The 26,603-nt window shown below is 42.3% G+C and overlaps 1 gene segment (V, D, J or C); it reads right to left on the bottom strand.

Annotated features, from left to right (window-relative positions):
- Nucleotides 1-1,900: 1,900 nt before the first annotated feature.
- Nucleotides 1,901-25,706, bottom strand: LOC121273950. The segment is given in 7 exon segments: nt 1,901-2,631; nt 3,080-3,400; nt 6,904-7,527; nt 11,149-11,463; nt 23,785-23,845; nt 25,114-25,442; nt 25,602-25,706. Coding segments are annotated over 7 exon segments (2,076 nt in total).
- Between the last annotated feature and the right edge of the window lie 897 nt (nt 25,707-26,603).

Genomic DNA, 26,603 nt, shown 5'->3' with positions numbered 1-26,603 from the left:
AATGTGGTCTTTGGAAATTATACATATCGATCATTCATTGCACAACAACATCAAGTTGCAGGTTCGCAGCACGATTAACGTGGGGAAAAAGTCTCGAGGTGTTTTATTGGAGCAAAATCAGACAGCACCTGATGCCATTTCAAGTAAGATCCAATCAGGTCAAGTAACCAAATCTTTGTAAAATAACGTTGCTTTAATGCGCTTCTTGAAGTAACAGGTTTAAGGATGCACTTGTAGAGCTTAGTGTTTGGGCAGCTAACGTCCCATATTCTATAAGTGCATATGGGGAGCTGGTGGAATAATGGTGATGTCAGTGAACAAGTAATAGTAGAAATCGCCTTAGTAATGGTGACCACGAAATTACCACCGACTGCTATACACCAGATGTGGTTCACTATGCCCCTTACGGAAATAAATCTGTCACCCTTGCATGGTCCGGCCTACATGTGACTCAAGGACCACACCAGTTTCGTTGACTTTAAACTGCCCTCCAACATGGCCTAAACTGCCCTCCACCATGGCTTAGAAATACATCTGCTCATGGGCAATTCGGCAACAAGTGCTGGCCTTGCCAGCGACATCCCATGAAATAATTAGGTCGAAAGAAAGAAAATTGAGCAAGCACACGAGATCTGAATTGGAGGCACCTGGAGATCCGGGAGGGCAGGCTGACTGGAGCAATAGCCAGGATAAAGTTTCCCGCTAGGTCGGCAACATGTTAAACTTTTTAAACATTTTTCTCTTCACCCCCGACGCACAGTGCCAATACTGTGAGCCATCTACAAGAGACCTTCCAGCCACTCGCTAACGCTACTTTGACAGCACTTTCCAAACGCGGAACCGCTACAATCTAGAAAGAAAAGGACAACAGATGGATGGGAACACCACCATCTGAAAATGCCCCTGCAAGTTGCACACCATCTTTACTTGTCACTAAATCACCATTCCATCATTATTTCTGGGTGAAAATCCTGTAATCCCTTACAGCATTGTGTGCGTCATATGCCAGATGGATTGCAACAGCTCAAGAGAAAAGGTCGCCACCATCTTCTCTAGGACAATTAGGGACAAAACATGGCCTTGCCAGCAACACGAAACTACCCAACTGAGTACTATAAAAAGAAACAGTTGATCGAGGAGAGTAGCCTTGTGGGTATTTAAAAACAGGGATAAGAGTTTTCAAATTGTGTAGTTATTTTACTTGTAGCCAGCAGAAAAGTGATGGTTAAATGGGAACACACCATGAATTGGGCCGCTCAAGAATTTTGGATGATTTTTGTTTGGAAGCGGAGACGTGGGAATGGAGTGTATGGCGGGCTTCAAAGACGATAGCTTTGTGATGCTCGTGGAGACAACCTGTACTCACTTAATATTGACTGTCAGGCATGCAGCGCAAAAGTAAGAGGCAGAGGAGAATACAGAGAATGGGCAGTGAGGTAGCCCATTGTCAGCGGCCAAGGATAAAGAATTGCGATTTCGAATGATGTGGTTGAGGGGCATCATCGGGTTGAAACATAGAAGACAAGTAAACACTCAGAAGCTAGAAGACTTTCAATTGTAGGTGATTTTCCGGCTGGAATTGATTTATCAGTTTGAAACCATTCAAACATCATTTGGTGAATATTGTTCACTATAAATGTTGAGCGTATCTTCCTCCAATTTTTTCAATCCACCATCTGGGTAAATACCTCTGCCGAAGAATAAATCACAGGAACTCCGAAAGAACGCTGATGCTTTGTGTAATCAGCTTGAAAGCACTACAAGTATTTCTAAAGGTGGGGGAACAGACGCGTGTTGCACATTTTGATATTAGAACATATATATCTTAAACATTTGCTTCAAATTATTAATGATCACCACGAAGATATCACACACACAAACCATGAATAGGCAAGGCAACAAGTTTTCATTTTGCTTTTATTGCAATCAGTTCTGCCACATACAGACAATCCAACTATGTTGTGCATATCAAATAGCATCACTAAACCCTTCATGAACACTTTGATAACATGGTAACTTGTACAAAAAACTACTAAGCTTATCCGGCAATATGAAACCTAACCATGGTTTTCCCTCATTGAATGATATAGATTCGGGTATTAGCAAAATGTCGGAACAATTGTTCGCAGCCCTGGAGGGTGATTGTGCGGTCAGATGATTGGGAGATTGGCTGATTCCGATGTTGAAATAATTAGGAACCTCACAGCGGTGACATTTCTACAGGAAAAGCCTGGTCTATCATGGCGGGTTATGTACATGATTTAACACTGTCGGTTAGGACAAGCGAAACATTAACTAAAGTAGGTTTACCGTGGGATTTATTAATACTTCGGATTAAATTCCTCTCGAGGGACGGGTGACCCACTAAACAGGAGTAAGTGGTGCCAGTGTTCCACTCGGCTGCGGTGAGTCTCAATCTGCCGGCTAAGAAGCTGGAACCATTTCCCTTCTCACTCTCCGGTTGGCTTGGATGACCTGAATCCAGAAGGGTGTCATTGGCCATCCAAGCGATGTAAATCTCAGCAGGATAAAAACCAGTGGCGAGACACGTCAGAGTTGCTGTATTCTCAGTGTCGATCTCGTCCTCTGACGGAGGCAGAATGTAGACTTTGGGGCTAATCATTGTGCCAACTGTAAAGAGAGAAATATACAAATACGTTTTAGCCTGACTCTGTCTATTGTTTGGTCTTCACGATCCATTTTCTTCTCTTATAAATACCATACATTTGTAAATTTGGAATATTTCCTATCTCTGAGCTTTAACGATCTTTTTCCTTGCCCATGGTTGTCATTCATTTTTTTTTTCTTTTGATCGTTTGCTTTGTGGCCCGATTTTTCCCCATTGAGTTGGAGAAAGTACTTAAAAGAAATGCTGACACTGTTGGGCGTGGGGGGAGCAGCAGTTTCACATTTCTTACATTTTTATTTTTACCATAGTTTTCATCAGCATGGTGACTGGTAGGACCCGGGACTGTATTTCATCGATTATACTATCATTTAACTGTTGGCCTGCGTTTTATTTTCGTTTGGGGCCATTGGCAATTGGACCAGTCCCTGAACCAGTGTTAAACGTGCTTACCCTTTAATTTCCTGGTTGAGCGTCTCTTTGGTGTTGGTAATTCACTTCCTTCTGCGAGACAGACATATTCCACCCCACTGTCCCACTCTGCCGCAGTGACCGTCAGTTTGCTCACGATGGCCGAATTGCTTCCACTCCGCTCAGGATTCTGGGTCTCAACTCCTTCCATTCGAATTCTCCCATCCACTTGCCAGGACACGCTGAGGCTTTCTAAATCACTGTAAAGGATTTCACAAGCAATGGTCGCTGTCTTTTGAACCCATATCTCTTCAAACGGAGGGTTCATTATATTGACAGAAATGTCTGACTCAGGGCAATCAGCTGGAAAGAAAAGCGAACGGTAGTTTCAAGCTCTCATGTTGAAATCACGGATGACAACCACTGCAGAATGCTAGAAAATGTGAACCAGTACTTACTGAAAAGTGATTGAGTTGTTATTATCCTGTTGCTGGTTGAGATAACATGATGCTGCGCTCTCCTAGATTTTTTGTTTTCATCGCCATGGCTTCCACTGATGATGTCCTGAATAACATTCTCTGTAATTTTTTCCACGGCTCGCCGATTACTCTGACAGGAACTGAATATTTTATTTTATTTGTGCTGATACTGGAGGTCGAACTCTGATAGTGGCTTGTAGGTGCCGGATTCGTTTCCCACTCATGTAACGTAATTAAAAGTTCCCTCTATTTATGACCCAATTTTCCCAGAACTGATCAATGGGCGGATGCATGCCCTCAACTGAACTTTGTAGATTTTCTGCATTATTTGACACCATGTTGACTCTCTCACTTAAAGAGTGCAATGTTTTAGAGAGAGAAAAGTACCACCCAGGTTCGGAAAGAGCACCGGTCGAATTTTGAGTTTAAGCAAACAATTGTTTTGCAGAATATAAAGTGAGGAAATCTATCAGTTTACCATAATATACCTGGCCCAGAGGTAGCCAAATTTCAAATCAGTGGTAATGGACAGGTCTTCTATACTATCCGTGCGTTAAGAGCAAATACAGGGTTACCAACAAAAATGGGGCATGGTGGGTGGGGGGGGGGGGTGGGGTGTGGGGGGAGTTGGTGGTGGGTTAGCTTTTAAAAATATAAAATTCTGCTTCTGGTCAGGGAATTAAGAACATAAGGAATCGGAGCAGCAGCAGGCCATTCGATCCCTGAAGGCTCGCCAGCCATTCATTACGATCAGGACTTTCGCCTCCATCTCCAGCTCCCTGCCCACTACACATATCCGTTAATTGCTTGAAAGACCAACATTTGCCCAGACTGACAGATGTGACCACTTACTTGCCTGTTGGGTTGTGTGATTTAATCACTTAACAAATTTCCTCTCAACCTCCTCTTATCCAAGGAGAACAGCCCTTCCCTGTAGAATCTACCTATGTAATTGATTCCCGTAACCCTGGAATAATTCTCACAATCCGTTTCTGCACTCTCTCGAAAGCCTTCATGCTCTTTCTAATTTGTACTGCCCAGAAATGGACACATTATAAAATACTGGTTTGACCTAAACTAGAACAAAGTTTGAACATAATCCCCTTGTTTTGGAACTCTCTGCCTCTGTTTGTACTGCCCCGGCTCTCATTGTTTAACCATTGTCTCCAGCTTCCCCGCGCTCATCAATGATTTGCACAGATAGAAGACCAAGTCTCTCTGTTCCTGCAACCCCTTCGGAATTGCAGCCTTTAGTTTATATTGTCTCTCCTCATTTGGCAGCAAAAGAAAATATTTGGAGGTAATGAGGAAATTTTTAAAAAATAATAATGACTGAGTGTAATAAAACGAACCATCTCAATGAGTTTAAACAGGATAAAACGTGGCAACGAGAATGAATTTGCAACCAATTGACAAAAAAGTGTCCCCATGTTTTAAAGGGGCTGATTTCAGCATTGCAAAGCTCAGATCATCCTTCCAGCAAAGAAAATGGGATGTTTTAGATTATTTTCTAACGGTTTCCTTGTAACTATTTGAAGCAACCTAAGAAATTTAACTGTATCACATAAACATTATTTCCGGTATAAGATCTAATGGGAAGGTCACTTAGAGTATCTCTGTCAAATGTCGATTATTTATCATGCACAGAATGTGGGCTTCGCTGGCCGGGCCAGCACTTGTTGCCCATCCATAACTGCCCTCGAGAAGATGGTAGTGAGCAACATTCTTGAACCACTGCAGTCGATGTGGTGTAGGTAAACCCACAGTGCTGTTAGGAAGGGTGTTCCAGGATTTTGACCAGCGACAGTGAAGCAAACGACAAATATATTTCCAGCTCAGGATTGTGTCTTGGAAATATATTGTCTTCCCTTCATTGTCGTCGGATAAAAATCCTGAAGCTCCCTTCCTAACAGCGCTGTGGGTAAACCTACACCACGTGGACTGGAGCCGTTCAAGAATGTTGCTCACCACCACATTCTCACGGGCCACTAGGGATAGGAAGTAAGTGCTGGTCCAGCCAGCGATGACCACATCCTGTTGTGAGTGGGTCAGCAGGGACAGAGTGCATCAGCAGCCTATTTTACCGAGAATGCATCACAGCCCAGTCGACTCTTGCCATCAGCAGATGTCAAAACATGTCGACTCCGACGATGGCCCCTCAGGCTGTAGGAGGAGCAAAGAAAGTGTCCCTCCTCTTTTACCGGATATGCCCGGACCACTGTACCTTCCAAGAGTGGTTAACCCAATGATGAAAAACAGCCTCACTGAGGGAACATTATTAGGAGTTGGTTCACATTACAGTGATACATGCTCAGCGATCAGATGGAGCTCGAGCTTTAAGAGGCTGGGGCTGCGTCATTCGCAGTATGTGCCCTCTTAATGCCATTGCTCACTATTGTGTTATGTTAATCACCTCCCAAACCTCATCCAATGGTTATTCCCCATGAACCCACATATGCAGAAAATACCAGCAAGTTATTATGCCCTGAACGCATCGCACCCAATTTTAGCATTCATTCCAAATTGGCACATGGGTAGCTACCGTAGATTGGGAATCAAACCAACGACTATTCCTACTGCACAAACTTAGAGGCACCGAGGCCAATTATCAGGACCCAGTCACCAAAGGTCAATATCAACGAACTCAGCAAGGTGCAGAGATCAAGCCTCCAGGGAAATCTGAAAATTCCTGGCCAATCACTGAGGCGCTTGGCAATTATTGTGCAGGTTTTCCTTTTTGCCTTCACTTAAAAATAAAAACTATACTGCTGGAAATGAAAAGGTTGATCAGAGGAGATCAAATTGATCAAAATAAATGGTCACTTGATTCGGTTCAATCCATGAAGACGTTATTTTTTACAGCCCTGTGACTTCTAATGTAACTGTTCCAGTAGGTTTCAAGACTAGGAACATACAAAACTGCTTCAATTCTTCAACTCCCTGGTAACTGGCTGCTTCTGGCTCTGAATTCACTGCTGAAAAGCAGTCACTGCTGTAGTTTGCTAAAACAGAAATTAAAGAGTGAAGTGGACCGTGCAAAGTCTTAACCCCACATTGTGGAACAATATCCCTTAAGGTGTGCTTGGCACCATCTAAATAAAGCGCTCATTACCAGAACACTGTGAAGTTAAGTCTCAGACATTCTTATCCTGCCCCTTATCATCACTGGATTCTCAAATTGCTTGTGGATGCGGACATATTGAGTGCTGAGCACTGTACCATCTCTGTGCTGTCTGGGAGCTCGGGCCACATTAATTGGTTGCCATACGTTTTTTAATCCCTGCAACCTAGAGGAATATGCTCGCTAGTGTGCGCATTCTTTAGTATTGCTTTCGATTTAAGCACAAACTTTGATTGTAGAAATGCATGCTGAAAAACTGTTGTTACCTTTCTTGTTGCTGATGGTCATATTTTCTGTGGATTGTGTAGGTGGGTGTGAGGCGGCACAGGTGTATCTTGCTCCTGACTTCCATTCCGCTTCAGGTAATGTGAGGAGGCTCCTTGTGCTGAAGGTCTGGTCCTGTTCAAGGGCCGTGGGGAAACTAGTGATGTTCGATCTCAAAGCAGCTCCGTTCTTCTGCCAGGAAACTGTTATTTTGTCCGGGCAAAATCCTCTTATCAAACAAGTGAGGGTTGCGGTTTTCGTGCTTTGAATTTCTTCTGGTGATGGAGGCAAGAGCCGGAGGCTTGGCTTCACTGGATCACCTCCTTTTCTCTTTCGTGTGCCTTTTGATACTGGAGTTGATGAAAGATTGTCTTGTGCTGAACAGGAGTATTCAGCCCCGCTCTCCCACTCTTCCACGCTGCTTGTCAAGCGGCTGATGGTCAGGTACTGGTTACCATCTTGGGTACCTCTTTCGATTTGAACACCTTCAGCCCTCACCTTTCCATTCACGCTCCAGGAGATCACAACCTCATTGGGAGCTGTGGACACCACTTCACACACGAGGGTGGCAGTTTTTTTGATCCAAATATCTTCAACTGAGGGATCTCTGAGAAGTACTGTGATCTCTATAAGTGAGCGACAAAAAAATAAAATCACGAGGAGGCTTTAATGCTGAAAATTCTACTTATGTAACAAGAATTGTAACATCAGTGACAATCATTCATTTGGCAAATCAGGTCTTTCACTGATTATTGTTGAACGTATACTTAATTCTGCTGTTTACACGGATGTTGACATGAATCACAGTTTGAAATGTTTATTTCAACTGAGTGACTGGTAGCGGGAGAAAAATACAGAGTAACCAGGAGACTTTAAATCTTAACAAAAAGAGAAAGAGAGAGAGAGAGAGAGAGGGAGAGATAGAGCAAGTGAATTGAGAGAAAAATAATTTAGAGAGAGAGAAAGAGAGAGAAAGGGAAGCAGAAACGCAGGCTGAGAAAAATCAGTCTTAGCCAGGTAAAGACTAAAATATGGGAGAGAATGGCTGGGGCATAAAGAAACCAGACAAACTTAAAGAGGGACAAAAGGAGAGGAAGGCAGAAAGGGAAAGGTACGGCAAAATTTTCAACCCCCTCTGGCAAGTTTGCAGGCAGTGTAGGGGGGGGAAAACAATTCACCCGACTTGCCTTCCTGCCACCCTCTCACCTGCAAACAATTTGTTCACAAATTTGCTGGGGAGAGTGCTCGGCACTCGCCCGAATTGAGGGTCCTTAGTGGCAATTATTAACCACTCGGACGGAACTTTCTCCCCTCTCGATTGAGGAGTTTTGAGGAGTGGAGGGCACTTAATCCTGTTGGAAGGTGGTGTGCAAGCACCCGGCCTTCAGCCTTATTTGAGGGCAGAATGTTTGTGTTAGACATTCTCTCCTCTCCGCCAATTAAGGCCATTGAATGAGAAAGCAATAATCACCTAAGAAGTTTGGTATAAATGGCGCGGAGGGTAGACCTGTCTCCACGTGGCATGCAGGACATTTTACCCTGTATGGAGGCAGTTCGCCTTCAAGGCACTCAGTGCCTGGTGTTGGGACCCAGGGTCAAGAAGGGGGTGCTGCGCTGTGAGTCACCTCCAGCAGGTAAAATCCCTTCCACCATTCCTCAGGTGTGGCGTGGGTCACCCCTTTTCTTCATTGGACAACACGTCCCAAGGACATTACCCTCCATCACACCATCTTAGCACCAACATGCCTTTTCTACATTGGACGCCCTTCCAAAGCCCTCCAACCGCAGATGCTCGCCTCCTTCCTCCCCAGCCTCTCCATAAGGACTCCTTAACCATTTCTTCACACCCCTGGTATCATCTCCCCTGCCAGCCGTGAAAGACCCGACACTTACATGACCCTGGAATCCAAGATTCAGAGGCGGTGGACTTTTTGTGTTCCCAGTGCTGCCCACGGTTGCTGCTGGTGCTGCTGGACAAACAGCGTTGCCAGCCAATCAGATTGGCTAGCAGCTCCCTGAAGTGGAACATCCAACTGATTTCGAGGCACAAGTCCGGATCGAACCAATTAATGCTCCTGATTCAGGGGCTGCTGAGATTGGATGGGATCTGATCCAATCACCAGCTCCTCCACTCCGCCAACCGCCCCCGCCCCGCCCCACAAAACTCCGCCCAGCCCCCACACCTCACCCCGATTCTGTGGCTGACAGTGCGGGAGTCTCCTGATCTGGAACTTCCTGGCAGTGACAGGTTAATTCCACTGTCTCTTTCTCTGCCCTTGCTTTCTCTCTGCTCCATTCAACCATTTAATCTCACATGCACATTTTTGTACCAATACCCAGCAGCAAATAGAATCCACTCTGGCATTTAGAACGATTATCTGAATGAGGCTTTACAGTTTGACCGATTTCGTTGAAAATATATCAGTTTGCTTTAACTCTCTGTTCCATTTTGCCTGCAGAAATTTGGCGAATTCAGTGGGTAGGGCGTGTCAACATTTTTTCTTGTATTATCATAGTAGGTTATAAGAACATGAGAACTAGGAACAGGAGTAGGCAACTCAGTTCATCGTGCCTGTCTCCCCACCGCCCCCCCCCACCCGCCCCCCCCCCCCCCCCCCACCATTCCTTACGATCATGGCCGATCTGATTTTGGCCACAACTCCAATTTCCCGCCCTCTCCTCATCACTGTTCAACCTGTAACTAATTAAAACTCTGTCTATCTCCCCCTTAACTTTATTCAGAGTCCTGGCTTCCACTGCACTCTGAGGTGGTGAATTCCACAGGTTCACGACCCTTTGAGAAAAGAAATTCCTCCTCATTTCTGATTTTAAACTACCACCCCTTAGACTAAAACTATGGCCTCTGGTTCAAGAATGCCCCAGTAGGGGAATCATCCGCTCCATGTCTAGTTTGTCTGTCCCCTTTAGCATCTTATATACCTCAATTAGATCTCCTGTCATCCTTCTAAACTCTGTCGGGTATAGGCCTAAACTGCTCAATCTCTCCCCATAAGACAAGCCCAATATCTCTGGAATCAATCTAGTGAACCTCCTTTGATCCGCCTCCAGTGCAGCTATATCCTTCCTCAACTAAGGGTGAGACTATGCACCATACACCGGGTGCAGTCTCACCAATGCCTTGTACAGTTGCAACAAACACTTGCCCATTTTTATATTCTATTCTTTTAGCAATAAATGCTAAAACGTCAGTTGCCTTCATTATTACCTGCTGTACCTGCATACTAACTTTCAGCGATTTATGCACGAGGACGCCCAGATCCTTCTGCACCGAAGCATTCTGAAGTTTCTCTCCATTTAAACAATAAGTCATCTTTTGATTCTTTTGACCAAAATGGATAACCTCACACTTATCCACGTTAAACTCCCTCTGCCAAATTTCGGCCTATTCACCTAACCTGTCCATATCCATTTGTAAATTTCTTACTTCTATTGCAACTTACTTTCCCACCTCTTTTGGTGTCATCTACAAATTTAGGTATAGTACCTTCCATCTCTGAATCCAAGACATTAATATTGATTTTAATTAGTTGGGGCCCAATGACTGAACCCCATGCCACCCCACTAGTTCAGCTTGCTATCCAGAAAAAGACCAATTTATTTCTGACTCCCTGCTTTCTGTTGGTTAGCCAATCCTCTATCTAAACTAATATATTACCCCTAAATCCGTGTGATCTTATTTTGTGTATTCATCTTTTGTGTGGCACTTTATCAAAGGCCTTCTGGAAGCCCAGATATATTACATCTTCAGGATCACCATTGTCCACTTGGCTTGTCACATCTTCAAAGAACTCAGTATGCTCAATGCTCAATGCAAGGTTATGCTCAATGTGCACATTAACCAGAACATAACATTCATCAGAAGGCGCAGTGGAAATGCCTTTTGCAAAATTCGCCTAACTGTGAGCACCATCCAGAGCGTCAGGCATTGCTGGCGCAATAGAGAATGCTAGAGAGTAGCAGGAGACCATTCGGCCATTCATGGCACTCACAGGCTCTTTAAAAGAACACCTTCAAATACATTGGTCAATGTTACTGAAAGTTTTCCAGCAACTTTTATTGTAGTGTTTCACTGCATCTTGCTCTGTCACTGATCGCACTGTGTTGCCTGTTCCAGGACCTTGAATCCGAAAGGATAAGTTATTGCAATAAAATCTCAATTAATCTGATAGTAATAAAGTAAGCATGTTTGATATCTGCAACCGTTTGAATTGGTTAGATTTCCTCACCTGAGGTTGACCTGATTTCTTTCTGCTTGTTACTGTTGGTTGCGGGATGGGTCACTTGGCATCTGTACACGGAACCGCTGCTCCATTCCTGAAGAGGCACAGTCAGGAGGCTCGTGGAGCTGAAGTCTCCTTTCAATGTTTTAGCTGGGGGTGAAGTGGTAAAGCCAGACCATATGGTGTTTCCGTTCTTCTGCCAGGTCACCCCAATGCTTTCTGGCTTGAAGTCGCTGATGAGGCAAAGCAGCTGCACAAAACCCGTTGCTCTCAATTCGGAAGTTGCACGGTAGGAGAGACTGATTATTGGAGGAGACGGCGCTAAAATTAAAAAAAAATCTTAGTTCTTTTCTAAAATTACCATAAATCGTTTCCAACATCTTTCAACTAGTATTCATCTCTCGGCCAACATCTAAATCAGATATTGCAGTCACAGGATCATTATAGGAGTTTGGTATGAGCAAATTAACTGCCGGGTTTCTTACAGCACAATGGTGTCTGCGCTTCAAAAATAATCTCATAGCTTGTAAAACGCTATGTGGTGTTCTGAGGACCTGGAAGACGCAATAGAAATTCACGTTTTTCCTCAATTATTTATTGAAATATTTACACTTGGTTAATTGCCATTTCTATTGTTATTGCAACAATGCAATGGAATTTGACAACACCTCAAATCTTATCAAAAATAGAGGCCAGATTCTTAAGATAATTTGAATGTTTGACGGCCCTGTTCCGCACGTGGTGCAGCACAAATGGAGGACAGATCAAAGATTATTATTATTATGATTTTAATAAATGCAATTGAAGCTTCACCGCCCCGTTCACATAATACAGTACAATTGCCTGGAATTTCCTTCCGTCATATCGGCGCACATATGAGAATTTCGCCCCTTTAGCGGGAGGGAACTGAACCGCAACAAATGCGAGTCAATTTATGCTCTAATCAGGAAGTTGCATTTCGCCTCCATGAGCTCGGAAAGAGTCCCTGTCCTCGATTCAACCCTACCTTGTAATAATGGAAATTTGACTGTTCTCCCGGAACTTAGCAAGCAGTTTATTTATTTATTTGGGGCCTATATTAGCGGGCGTGGAGTCTGCTCAGCATGGAATCCACACAGCGGTAGTATGCATTTGAAATTTATTTTAATTATTTATCAAAAGTGCCTGTTGCAGGTAGCTATGGAAATTGGAACTTTTCTCAAGTTATTTTATCCGAAGAACATTTTGGTAGAAAGGGATCAGTCGGAGCAGATATGAAACTGATGCAGCATTATTGTTTGCATTTTATATTTCTGCTTATCAAAGCTGCCTGGGACAGGTATGGAGGTGGCTGCAGAAGTGTTAAATTAAATATTAATGGTCCCCTTATATCTGCTGGCCAGCAGAATGAGAAACAGGATGCCCACCCAACGTTCCTGCATTCAGCTCCATATCTGCTCCCACCCAGCCTGTTATAAGCAGCCCATGAGAATGGGAATATTGTCATAAAGGAACTCAGGTCATGAATAAGAATTCAAATATTGCTGAAAAAAGGCCTTTTTTTTCGAAGCTTTTCGTCTTGCACTCATCAAGATAGTTCGCAGGAAAATACTAATATCATGGGAAACGACATATTAATACTGTATGACAAAACAGGCGCACAAGATAGGAGCTCAAGTATTGTGGGTAACGTATTAGCATGGATTAAGGATTGACTGTTACAGGGAAGAAAAAGAACCGGTATTTAATGTATTTTTTCACGTTGGAGAACCATAAATTTCAGTCCTTGGGCCTTAATTATTTACTATCAATATTAATTACGGTGCAGTGTGTGATATATCTAAATTTACTGACTATACAAATAGGTGGGAGGGCATATTGTGATGAAGGCATAAGGAATCGGCAAGGGGATATAGATGGGTTGAGTAAGTGGGCAAAAACTTGCAAATGGAGTTTACTGCAGAAATTGTGAGGTTATGCACTTTGGTAGGAAGAAGCAAATGTCAGACTATTATTTAAATTGAGACAGGCTCCAAAAACGTGCAGCACAGATGGATCTGGGTATTATAGAACAAAGAACACAGAAAAGTACAGCACAGGAACAGGCCCTTTGACCCTCCAAGCGTGCACCGATCATATTGCCTGTCAAACTAAAACATTTTGCACTTCTGGAGTCCGTATCCCTCTATTCCCATCCCATTCATGTATTTGTCATCTGCCTCTTAAGCACCGCTATCGTACCGGCATCAAATTCCAGACATTCACTACCCTCTGGGTAAAAAACATGCCCCACACATCTCCTCTAAAGTTTCTCCTCTGGCCTTAAATCCATGTCCCCTAGTAATTGACTCTTCCACCCCGGGAAAAAGCTTCTAACTATCTACTCTATCCATGCCACTGATAATTTTGTAAACTTCTATCAAGTTGCCCCTCAATCTCCTTCGCTCTACTGAGAAAAATCCGAGTTTCTCCAACCTCTCCTCATAATTAATAACCTCCAGTCCAGGCAGCATCCTGATAAACCTCCTTTGCTTCCTCTCCAATGTCTGCATATCCTTCTCGTAATGTGGCAACCAGAATTGCACACAATATTCCAAGTGTGGCCTAACCAAGGTTCTATACAGCTGCAGCATGACTTCTAGGTGTTTAGATTCAATGCCTCTGCCGATGAAGGCAAGTATGCCATATGCCTTCCTGGCAACCTTATCCAACTGCGTTGCCTCTTTCAGTGGCGTATGGATCTGTACAGCCAGATCCATCTGCCCATCGTGGCACTCAAAGGTTCTGCCATTTACTGTATAATTCCTATCTATATTAGACCTTCCAAAATGCATTACCTCGCATTTTTCCGGATTAAACTCCATCTGCCATTTCTCCACCCAAGTCTCCATATCCCGTTGTATCCTTTCACAATCCTCTTTACTATCTGCAACTACTCCAACTTTAGTGTCATCAGAAAACTTACTGTTTAACCCAGTAACATTTTCCTCCAAATAATTTACGCATCCTACAAACAGCAAATGTCCCAGCACTGACCCCTGCGGAACACCACCATACACAGTTCTGCATTCAGAAAAGCACCCTTCCTCTGCTACCCTCCATCTTCTATGACCAAGCCAATTCTGCATCTATCTTGCCAGCTCACCTCTGATACCGTGTGACTTTACCTTCTGTACCAGTCTGCCATGAGGGAACTTGTCAAGGCCGTTACTGAAATCCATGTGGATAACATCCACTGCCCTTCCATCATCGATCATCTTTATCACTTCCTCGAACAACTCAGTCAAGTTAGTGAGATACGACCTTCCCTTCAAAAAACCCTGCTGCCTCTCACTATTAACCCATTTGCTTCCAAATGGTAGTAAATCCTGTCACGAAGAAAATTCCCTAATAATTTCCCGACCACTCACCGGTAAGGCTCTCCGGCCTGTAATTTCCTGGGCTATCCCTGCTACCCTTCTTAAACAATGGGACAACATTGTGCATGAAGCACCAAAACAAAGTTATCAAACAGGTGCAACAGGTGATTAAGAAGGCAAATTGAATTTTGGTCTGTATTGCTAAGGGATTGAAGTTTAAAAATATGGAAGTCTTCTTACAACTGTAGAGGGCGTTGGTTCCTGAATTTCACAGAATCACGGAATCACACAGTGCAGAAGAGGCTCTTTGGCCCATCGAGTCTGCACCGACACTTGAGAAACACCTGATCTACCAACCTAATCCCATTTACCAGCACTTGGCCCAAAGCCTTAAATGTTATGACGTGCCAAGTGCTCATTCAGGTACTTTTTAAAGGATGTGAGGCAACCCGCCTCCACCAACCTCAGCACATTCCAGACCATCACAACCCTCTGGGTAAAAAAGTTTTCTCTCACATCCCCCTAAGCCTCCTGCCCCTCACCAGGAACTTAGGTCCCTTCGTGACTGACCCTTCAACTAAGGGGAACAGCTGCTCCCTACCCACCCTGTATATGCCCCTCATAATCTTGTATGCCTCGATGAGGTTGCCCCTCAGTGTTCACTGCTCCAACGAACACAAACAACATCTCTCCAACCTCTCTTCATAACTTAAATGTTTTATCCCAGGCAGCATCCTGGAGCATCTTCTCTGCACCCCTTCCAGTGCAATCACATCCTCCCTATAATGTAGCGACCAGAACTGCACACATTGCTACAGCTGTGGTCTCACCAACGTTCTGTACAATTCCAAGATGACCTCCCTACCTATGTAATCTATGCCTCGATTGATAAAGGCAAGTGTCCATATGCCTTCTTCACCACCTGACGGAGATGCCCCTTCAGATATCTAGGGGCACACACGCCAAGGCCCTTCGTTCCTCAGAACTCCCTCGTATCATGCTTTTCATTAAATTCTTCCTTGTCAAATTACTCCTTCCAAAGTGTATCACCTCATACTTTTCAGGATTAAATTCCATCCGACACTTATCTGCCCATTTGACCATTCCATCTATATATATTCCTGTAGCCAAAGGCACTCAACCTCACTGTTACCATCCGGCCAATCTTTGTGTCATCCGAAAACTCACTAATCCTACCCCCCACATAATCTTATATGTCATTTATATGAATAATGAATAAAAGGGGAACCAGCACACATCCCTGTGGTGCGCCATTAGGTGCTGGCTTCCAGTCACTAAAGAATCGTTCTGTCATCACCCTCTGTCTCCTACAACTAAGCCAATTTTGAATCCACCTCATCAAATTACCCTGTATCCCTTGCGCATTTGCCATCTGTATAAGTCTCCCATGTGGGAACTTGTCAAAGGACTTTCTGAAATCCACATAAACTACATCAACTACACTACCCTCATTTACATGCCTGGTTACCTCCTCAAAAAATTCAATCACATTTATCAAGCATGGCCTCCCTCTGACGAAGCCATGCTGATTATTCTTGATCAAACCGTGCCTTTCCAAGTATAGATAGGTTCTCTCCTCAAAAATGTTGTCCAATAGTTTCCCTACCGCTGATGTGAGACTCACTGGCGTGTCGTTTCCTGGCTTGTTTCCACACCCCTTCTTCAATAGCAGAACCATATTTGCTGTTCTCCAGTCCTCAGGCATATCCCTGATGGTCAGAGACTTGCCTCCCTCAGCAGTTTGGGACATAAATCATTTAGACCTGGATATTTGTCCACTTCTAAGCCTGCCAACAACTCCAATATTTGTCAGTCCCTATGTGAATTTGCTTAAGAAGCTCGCAATCTCTCTCCCTGAGTTCGATATCCTCATCCTCATTCTCTTGGGTGAAGACAGAGGAGAAGTATTCATTCAACACATATAAGAAAGGAATTATTGGCATTGAAGGCAGTTAGAAAGATATGCACTGGGCTGATTCATGGGATGAAGGAGTTGACTTATCAAGAACGGGTAAACAGTTTAGGCCTTTGTCCATTTGAGTATCGAAGAATGAGGGTTATCTTATTGAAATGTGCAAAATCCAGAAGGGGCTTGGCAGGGTAGGTGTTGAGAAAATGTTTCCAACACTGGGGGAATCTCAATCTAGGGGACATGGTTAGAGAATAAAGGGACAATCATTCGAAGCTGAGGTGCAAAGGAATTTGTTCTCTCAGAGGGCAGCGAATGTCTGGAATTCTCTACCCCAGAGTGTTGTGGAGGCTAGGTCAGTGAAAGCCCTTAATGAGGAGATGGATAGGTTTTTGAAATATTGGGAAGTTGAGAGCTATGAGGAGCTGGCACAAAAGAGGAGTTGAGGCCTGGGGCAAACCAGCCATGATTTTATTGAATCGTAGAGAGGCTTGAGGGGCCACATGGCCTACTCCTGCTCCTGTTCGTTTTGTTCATAAGAGATTGCTGATTGGTTGGAAAGTAGCTCTCATTGTTAGGGGTGTTGCCGCGGAGTTGTGATACACAAGCATCAAGCTTACATAGAGAGCAAATGGCTCCAGCTCGATTTAGGGGTTTTACGATAAGGCCAATCTTATAGCGCATGGAACTTTAAGAGTCCCAACACGTGTATTGAGCATTGTGGGTGGACCTGCAGCAAACGCTGATTGTCAGTACTTGTTAATTTATGACTGAATTGTTGTCGGTGCCGAAGGTCCAATATTTCTTCACTTTTGCTCTGCCAAGTAGAGATTGTCAAATATTGAACAGACATTGATTCTTTCTGTGCCGTTTCCCATTTAAACCCTTCCCCTCGGCGATGTTATCTGAAACCACACCATTAATTTCCACCTTCATGATGACGATGCTGAATTCTACCCCACCACCACCTCTATCGACTCCTCCAGTGTCATGAAATTGTCAGACTGTTTCCCGACATTCAGTCCCAGATTAACAGTAATTTTGTCCAACTAAATATCGGGAGTACGGAAGTCATGATCTTCAGAAACAGCTGCACGTTCCATTTCCTTGAAGCCGGTTCCACCCCTGTGTCTGTCAATGGTGGAGGCTGTTTCAGACCCTTTGCCACTTTGGTGTAATTATTTGGCCCCAAGACCAGTTTTTGACCATGTATTCGTTCCATTGCTCAGACAGTCTATTTAAACCTCAGGAAGGTCTCCCCACTCCGCTCACACTTTGCCACAATCTATGCTGCAGCCTCATTCATACTATTATTCCCTTTAGATTTGGCTATTCCAATGTACTTGCAACTAATATCCCACATTCTATCCTCAGAGAACTTTAGGTCATCCTTAACTGCTGCCCATGTATTAATCACACTAAGTACCATTCACCAATTATCCTGTGCTTGCTGAAAGACATTGTGCCCCGGTCAACCAAAGCATTGATTTTTAAATTCCCATCCACCCATGATCTTGTACATCCCACACCCTGTAAACTCATCCAGCTACATAACTTTCCAAAAATTTGGGCCTGCCAAATAAAGCTTCTCTGATTTTATTTGCACCCCCGCCCGCCCTAAGGACTGAAGCGCTGGAATTCCCTCCCTAAATTTCACGCCTTACCCAGTGTTTTTTTAAACCAAACATTAGGCCATTTTCCTAATTATCACCTTACGTATCTCATTGGTTTGGCTCTTAAGACTCCTCTGAAGTGCACCTGGACGTTTCATTGCGCTGAAGGTAATGTCAGTCCAAGTTGTCTTTGTTAACTGCTATCAATAACCTGTTTTACATTTCATGTTCATGGAGCAATATGACTTTGTACCTTTATCTGGAAATATTTTCAAACAAAATTTTCTGAAATAATGGGATTCATAGGTTATAGTGGTAGAGAGCAAAATGGAATTGAGGCCACACTTAAATCATCCATAATATTATCAAATGGTGTAGTAAGATGAAGCGGCCATCAGTTCACTCCAAATCTGTTTGTTCACATCGGCTAATGATAACAATCCAAATTCATATAAGTTGCTTCATAATTAAAATCCCGTGTCACATGTACTATTACAGCTTATTTCCTCTATGCCCTTTCTAAGAGTTTAACATCATCCCTTAACTGCGGTTCACATAATTAGGCACATTATTCCAACTGTTTCCTAACCACTAATTTTACTGCTGTGACACAGCCGTTGATAAAGGCTGGCCTTTAAAATCCCAGAGGAAAACTTTAAACAACTGTCATTACTTATATTTTCAATTAGTGCGTTTGAGATGCAACTCTGAATTCAGAAAAGAACCCCCTAGCTCTTCAATGGTTTTCATATCACACTAAATGCTACATTTATGAATTGACAACAAGGCATTAAACACTAAAACATGTTTACAAATTATCATAACTTATGACAAATTTCCAAATCAATCTCCAATAAGGCAAAAATAGCCAATAGATTTAACGAGACGCCAGGCAAAGAAATTTCATCTGATGCAAGCAAGATGAGTTTCGTTTCAAGTTCGTTCCTTTGCAGGCAGTTGTAGGCGTACAGCCTTTGACCTTACATGCCTCTGGCTTCAACACACAGAACCCTCATGCATATACCGAGCCTTCCCCTTTGAAAACAATTTTTCATTCTATCACCAGTTCTTTTGAACGCCTTTCACAATACCAATTTTGTTAGTAATACAAATATTGCTTGGTGTCTCTTGGCTATGTGCAAGTTTTCACTCCGCTTCTCGAATGCTTCATTCAACAAAATGCAAATACACCCTAGCACACTCTTTACATCTCAGAACTAACATACATTAAAGCAGGCAGACAAGCCGACTTTAGTCCAAATAAAGCACACGCAGACTAAACCCTTATTTAAAATACAATTACATTATATAGATTAATATTTCTTCCCGACATTATTTTAAGTTTAGCATAACCTTATTACTTTATGCTTCAAGAAACAATTGCAAATGTCTGCCACCTTCAAAGATCACTTTGGATGTGGCCCCAGGTCACTCGGTTCAAGTCCCCTTCTCCACCGACTAAGACCTGCTTAATGAGTTTTTGTTACACTTTCTCATTCATCCATCCAAAACATTGTACCACAAAACTTCCCTGCATTAAACAGAACCTGCTATGCATCAACCCAGTTGACCAGTCAGACTACGTTCCCATCGCTCTTTATTTACATGTTGCGTGCCATCTGCAACCTTTGAAATTCTGCCCCGTATCCCTGAGTCCACGTCATTAATATGTACCAGAAAGAACAACACTTCTCATACCGCCCCGGTCTGACACGGGGCACTTGCTTCCCATCAGAAACAATAATTCAGAACCATCATTCAGTGACTTCTACCCCTTCCCAAATCTTGTATTCATCCTGTCGCCTCCATTATAACACCGTGGGCTTTAATTTTGGTGCTTAAGCAAGCAATACTTGGGGGTCCATATACCCAACATTACCTGTACTGAGCTCAACAACAGTCTCTGTTACACCATCAAAAACTCAGCCAGGATAGTTAAACATGATTTTCCTTTAACAAACTCAGTTTGCTGGTAACTACTGAACTGTAGTTGAAAGTACCAATTAATCTTCTCCGCATTATTGTCCATACAGTTTTCCGCATTTCTAATGCTGGGCTGACTGGCTGTATTTCTCAAGTTTATTACTCTCCGCTTTGTGTGCCCGGGTACCATATTTTGGAACACCCAGTCTTCCGGGACCACTCTCATATCTGAGGAGGTTTGGAAGATAGCGGTGATAGCTTGAAATGTTTCCTCAATTGCTTCTATCAGCATTCCATCCGTCCAAGTGATTTATTTCTTCTTTAAGCGCTGCCAACAATGTAAATAACATGTTTTTATATATTGAATATCTTCCATTTCGTTAGTGCCCCCTAGCTTGCCGTGGCAATGGCAGAATTCCGCTTTTTCAGTGAAGGCACATGTAAACTATTTATTTTTGCCTCTGCCATGCCCTCCTCCACCATAACAATATTGGTTTCGGCCCCTATTTATCCTCACCCTTCTTTGACAATCCTACTGCTTAAGTGCTCCTAAAACACACGTTACAAAACACTTTAGGTTTGCCTTTAATTTTAAAGACAAATATATTCACACACATTGCCACTATTATTCCGTTTTTCTCGTTCGCCCTTTTCTTTATGTGCTGAACTGGCTTCTATACTTATGAAACATACATTTCCCATAAGTCTTGCGATTCTGCATCATGCTAACTTTTACATTTAGTCATTCATGGAGCTCAAGCTTGATGTTCTTCCCTTTCGTTTCATGGAAATGTGTCTACCGTGTACCCGAGCCATTTCCTCTTTAAAGATATCCCATTATAAATTTTTGGTCTTAACTATCAATTCATGATTCCAATCAACCTGTGTCAGGCCCATTAACATATCATTGAAAACGTTTCACAATTTTATATGTCTTTCTCATTTTCTCGGAGAATGTTTCATGCAGTTCTGCCTTAATGTTAGTAGCTTACATGAATTAGCATTAAGTAAAGGGCGGTTTTTATTCCTACAGTCCTCTCTCTATATTGGATCGTTTGAGCTCTCTCGCTGCAATATGAAAACTTTACATTACTGTTGTGTCATTCGTTGCCACAAAACATTCCTTGGCTAACCAGTAAGAATAAGAAACTACCTACACAGCGGCACAAGACAAATGGGAAGATACAATTCGAAAATAGATGGAGAATGAGATTTACTTCGGAAAGAAGAAAAAAATAAAAAACAACACATTGATAAACACGGAATTTGTGTCGGCTGTAAACAAAATGCTTCCATGGAGATTGAATGTTAGAAGGGGATGGTGCGGACAAGTTTAAATGTGAGAGCGTTAAGTTGAAATTGGGAAAAAAAAATAACTGCAAGAGGTAATTGATGGCACATAGCCTAGAATATCGATCACAGACAAACAGCACATGATGATCGAGAAACTTCCAACTATCTTTGGACTGAACCTGTGCCCGAGACATGGAGTGTTCGCAATTCAATTTAATTATTTGAGCAGTGGTAAAGGAATCCACAGGATAAGGGTGGAGCAAATAATACTAATTCATCTTCTGGAATTATGAAGCTGAAGGAAATTACCACTGTTTATGGGCCTGAATATGTTAGACTTAAATGTGCAAACAAACATTCTTCAGACAAGTCGGGAAGATGACATGGGTAAAGTCGGGAAGTGTTTGTATATGAGATTAGATAGGCAACCGAAAAAATGGAAAATTCGGGGAAAAATAAAATGCATCACAAATTACAGTTGATGAAAATGTACAAAACTGGGTAAAAATTGATATATGTCTACAAAAATAAAAGATGGAGTGATGAAATGGGGATGAGGAAGTGAACAAATTAATCAGCTGCATAATTGTCGCCAATGCAAGTCTTAAATTCACAATCCTTTGCCAAGATGAAGAATCTATACAAAATGATTTCCCTCTGATGTTGGGAATGTGAATATTATTGAAGTATATATTAAAACCATTGTTTTGCCCGCTGATTTGTCAGTAAAGGCAGGGAATGATATTAAGCCACAACATATCCTTTTCCAATTTCAGGGAATTGCGTGTAGTGTTTGATCTTCCTCATTACACTATTCGACAAAGGGTTTAAGACATTTTAATATAAATAAATTAATGCCTGCTTAAATGCCGCAGACAGACAGGTACAGGATGTAACAGCTCAAGGGAAAGGTGACAATTTTAATGTGGTTTAAATTGGGGAGCATCAGTTGCAGCGAGAGCGAATTCTATGGGTGGAACAACTTGTATGACGCCACGTAATGGAAGCGATACCAGTTTACTGCCGCGTGCTTTACTTTTCTGCTTTCATAGAAGGTTGCACTTTTCGATTAATGACTGCTCCATTTCTGCAGCGATTCCCTTCAACCCCAGCAATGCTCCTAGTCCAGTCTGCATCTCACCCTTCTTTTTCTGTCTTAATGGGCTAAAGATTCACCTCTGCCGATGGCGCAAATTGGGCAGTAGCGGATCAGTGTCTATTTTGCGCAGCACCTGATGTAACGCCCACTGCAATCAGTGAAACATAACGTCAGACGCTAACTTAAACAGGCGTCCGAGCCAAAAACGCCCGTTTTTGCACTACCACCAGAGACGGATTTCCAGCCCTCAGATCCCAAATTAACAAATTTCTTCTTCAAATAAAGTAAAGCAATGAACGGTATAACAGATCAAGTGTGAGAAAAGGCTTCAACATTTTCAATAAAGTTTTAAATAAGGGAGGGGGCGGGGTGGGAGCTCTTATTTTATTTCCATGCATAGAATTTAAAAGAGAATATAATTGGAACATTGTAACCCGCTGTTGATAAAGCTCTCTGCTGTTCATCCTAACCATAAACACAGAGCGCCACTATCAGCTGAAATATGGGTCCAGGAGACTGGTTTCCATGGAAACCTGATTCCCATAGAATTGCAGTCCAGGGGTGAAATTGGTTGTCGTTGGTTATACAGCACCTTCTGATAGCATATCGGGAGTCAGTGTTTCACCTTTTATAGTCTAATTTCCACTGAAGTTCACAGAACCGCATTTCAATCTCTTTTAGGAAACTCGACAGGTTTCACTGTCATTTTTCCTTGATGAGAAATTAAAGCCATGATATTGTAGTCCATGTCAATCGAGGAGGGGAAAGCTGGTGCTTGCAAAATAGGTTCTTGAAACTCTAGCGCACATTGAAAGCCACTGGGACAGACTAGTGTAATGCCCAGTGACTTACTTTCTAGATCACTGACTTGTGCCCTTAAAACAAAAGTCACAAATCTCCCGGTGCTAATGGATAAGAGATTTTCAGGGTCTGTGCCAATATTAACGTAACTCTTTGTCATAGAGAAAGATAAAGGTTTTAGAAGGAGTAATAAATCGGAAGCTTTGTTTTATAAAATAAAAGGATGCATCCATTACTTGCTTTGAGAAGCCATTCCTCACTGCAAAATTGCATTAATTTTTTCGGACTAGAAATGTTGTCTCTCTCATTTATGAAGGAACAAATCATTAAGGTGGAACTTTGCAAATTTGGTTCCGTTTTAAGTATTACAAAAGTCACCATCTTTCTTAATATCTATCTTAAGTGTTATGTGACAAATAAGTCATATACCTAAAACCAATTTCACTATATTTTCAAACAAAATATTTTTTGAAATTACAAAGTTCAAAGCCTGTTCGAAGTTGACTGACAGTCAATCTAATCAGGTCCTGGAAAGGAGCTGCGAACATCACAAAGCTGCTTCAGCCGATTTTAATGAGAACATTGATTCTTCGTATCCTCTACGTACAAAATCGTAGTGACAAAGTAGAAAGAAATGTCACTTACCTGAGTTCACGGTCAGCACAGTGCCAAATCCATCATAGTAGTTATAGTCACAGTCAGTCAGCTCCCAGTCAGCCCAGTTGAAAAAGTGTCAACGAAGAATAATTTGGTAATAAATATTCCAAAGCAAGACGGTGCAAGGACATCTTGCATACATTTTTATTCATTAATAAATCTTTATTTTCTCTCAGTTTCTGTAAGTGCCGATAGTTAGTATGAGCAATGTGAATTTGTGTAACACTGAAAAAGACAATCCAGTGTTTCAATGTTACTGGGAATGCGGATGTATTCCAACCAAAAGCTGATCATGAACTGATTTCAACCCCTGTGCAGCGCGAGATCAAGTGTAAGAAAGTAGATTATTCAGCCACATTCATGATTAGTAAAATAAGTATCTGTCGGGGAGGTTTGTGCTGTGGCTCGAGTCACTGTGTAATCGCAGGTACACATCAATTCACCCCAACACAATAAATCCATTGTCCAAAACTTTACAAAAATCTTTCAGATATTCAAGAAGTTGATTGAAAAATGTAGAAAATCGTTGCCTATATGTTAGGATCCCTTAGATGCCTATAATTCTCATCCACTCGAAAAATCTTGGCGAATCTAAAGTGTTCCATTATGAAGATGACATTTATAAAATGAATAAAATTACCACCTAAATAATTAGAGAAAAAGCCTTTTATATACCAAACACTGTCTGACGAAGATATTAAATATTTAGCCACGAGATATCTTAACTGCTCAGAAAGTGACATCTGTTCGCTTTGCCTTAAGAGGTGTGGGGAAGTTTATGTATTATGGGAATCCAGGATTTATCACTGTGGTCCGCCAGGTACACAGTCATAGGGATCAATGCAGAAAGGTCGCCCGTGAAGTAATACAAGACTCTCAGTTTTGACGTAAACTACAATCTGTATACACATCACAATGTTGTTTTCTTTTTTCCAGCCTTTTATAACGAAACATGTTACCCCTCCAAATCATCGAGTAACCAATAACTTGCTGGTAAACTTGTTGAGAAATGGTGACTTTGTTGTCACTTTTAAAACAGAATCTCTGCTGGTAGTTTGTGTATTACAGGAACCGTCTTCTCGAATGCTGTGGCTGTTATAGTATGTACACAGTGGTACAGCCAAGTGCACAAATAGGTTCACTTGTGAGACTGTAAATGGAACAACCACCCTTCAAATCCGCATTCTCACTGCGGGGATTTCTGATCCTGAAACTGACACCAGTTATTTACATATCTCCGTCTGTCTCAGATGGGAATCCATACCTGCAAAATGAAAGCTTGAGGGAAAAAGCGAAACAATTCGTATTTCATTCAACAGAAGATTCGAGGGTGTTCTTGTATGAGTGGAAACTCAAACTCGTTATTGTGCTGATATCTCGAGCTCTGCAGTGAAACACGACACTGTCTTCAACTGTCAGGCCATTGATTCGCAGGGAAAAGGAATTGCTTCCCTTGTTGACTGATTCAACATATCGGCCGCCAATGGTTATCCATTCCCAATCAGTTGTTCTCGGGTTTTTCCGGTACCATGCTGTAGAGCACAAGCCATAGCTAGGATCCTTTAAGATGCAGTTGATTGTCAGGGACTCGCCAATCATTTTTGTTGCCGTTCTTGGTGTTTGGTCCACCCATATACTGAAGGCATCTGAATGGTTCAAAAAAGTAAATATTATATATAATAAATAAATAAATACTGCAGGTCAGAAACAATAGAAAAACCTAAACACAAGGCAAAATACAAAATATGGGCACAGCCACAAAACTGTATCCAGTTAACACATTTTCTTCCTTAAAAATCACTTACATGGTAACCAGGTTAAGAACAGTGAAAGGCAGAAAAAATTCATTGTTTCTTCACCAGTGTGGAAAACATAAGCAGAACGAACTCTCGACCTCAACACCAACTGTTGTATGTAACGGTGTGTAGCAGAAAACCGGCCTTATAAACTTCAAAAGGCTGGGCAAATTTGCATAGGGCGGAGTGCTTGATCATGTGTGTGTTGCTGGCGGTTTGCGATAGGCTAGGTTATAACTGTAATATTCACAGTGTGTATCTGTAAGACACACTATTACCACGCCAGAACATCACTCGACTTAGCCCCTATCTCCACTCATCTTGTGCTGAGCATTTTATCCTTGCTTTCAATTATTTCAATCCACTCCTGTCTCCCAGATTCTACCCACTGTAAACATGAGGTCACATAAAACTCTTGCGCCCTTGCCTTATCTCACAGCAAGTCCCATTCCCCCATCACCCCTTTGTTCACTAACTGACATTTAATTCTGGCCAAGCAACCTTTGATTTAATATTCTAATCCTTGTTTTCATAATCCTCTATAGCCTTGCCCCTTTCTACATCAGTACTCTCCTCCAACCCCAAAACCCTCCAAGATTTCTCTGCCTTTTTTTTCTGGCCCCTTGAAAGCTCCCAACTTTAATTGCTCCACAATCGGTGACCATGCCATCAACCACCTGGGCCAAAAAGTCAAGATGCAATCGTTACAATTCTCTGCCTTTCTGCCTTGTTTTATCCGTTTAAGATGTTAATTAAAATGACCTGTTTGAAGAAGCTTTTGGTATTCTGACCCAATGTTCCCTTATGTGTCTTGCTGTCATTCTTCATGTATCACAACACTGGGGAAGCGCCTTAGGCCAATGATGGACGCTACATTAGTACTTTTAAAAATTATTTTTGTGGTTATTGCCGCAACGAGAGCTTTTCGAAAGGTGTACACAACTTAAGAAATAGCGTTTAATACTTAGAAAACCTGATGGAAATGGTTAATATGTGATAAACAGCGAATAA

This window comes from Carcharodon carcharias, assembly GCF_017639515.1.
Source record: "Carcharodon carcharias isolate sCarCar2 chromosome 27 unlocalized genomic scaffold, sCarCar2.pri SUPER_27_unloc_6, whole genome shotgun sequence".
In the NCBI taxonomy this organism is placed as follows: Eukaryota; Metazoa; Chordata; class Chondrichthyes; order Lamniformes; family Lamnidae; genus Carcharodon; species Carcharodon carcharias.
This window is presented reverse-complemented; position numbering and strand designations above follow the sequence as displayed.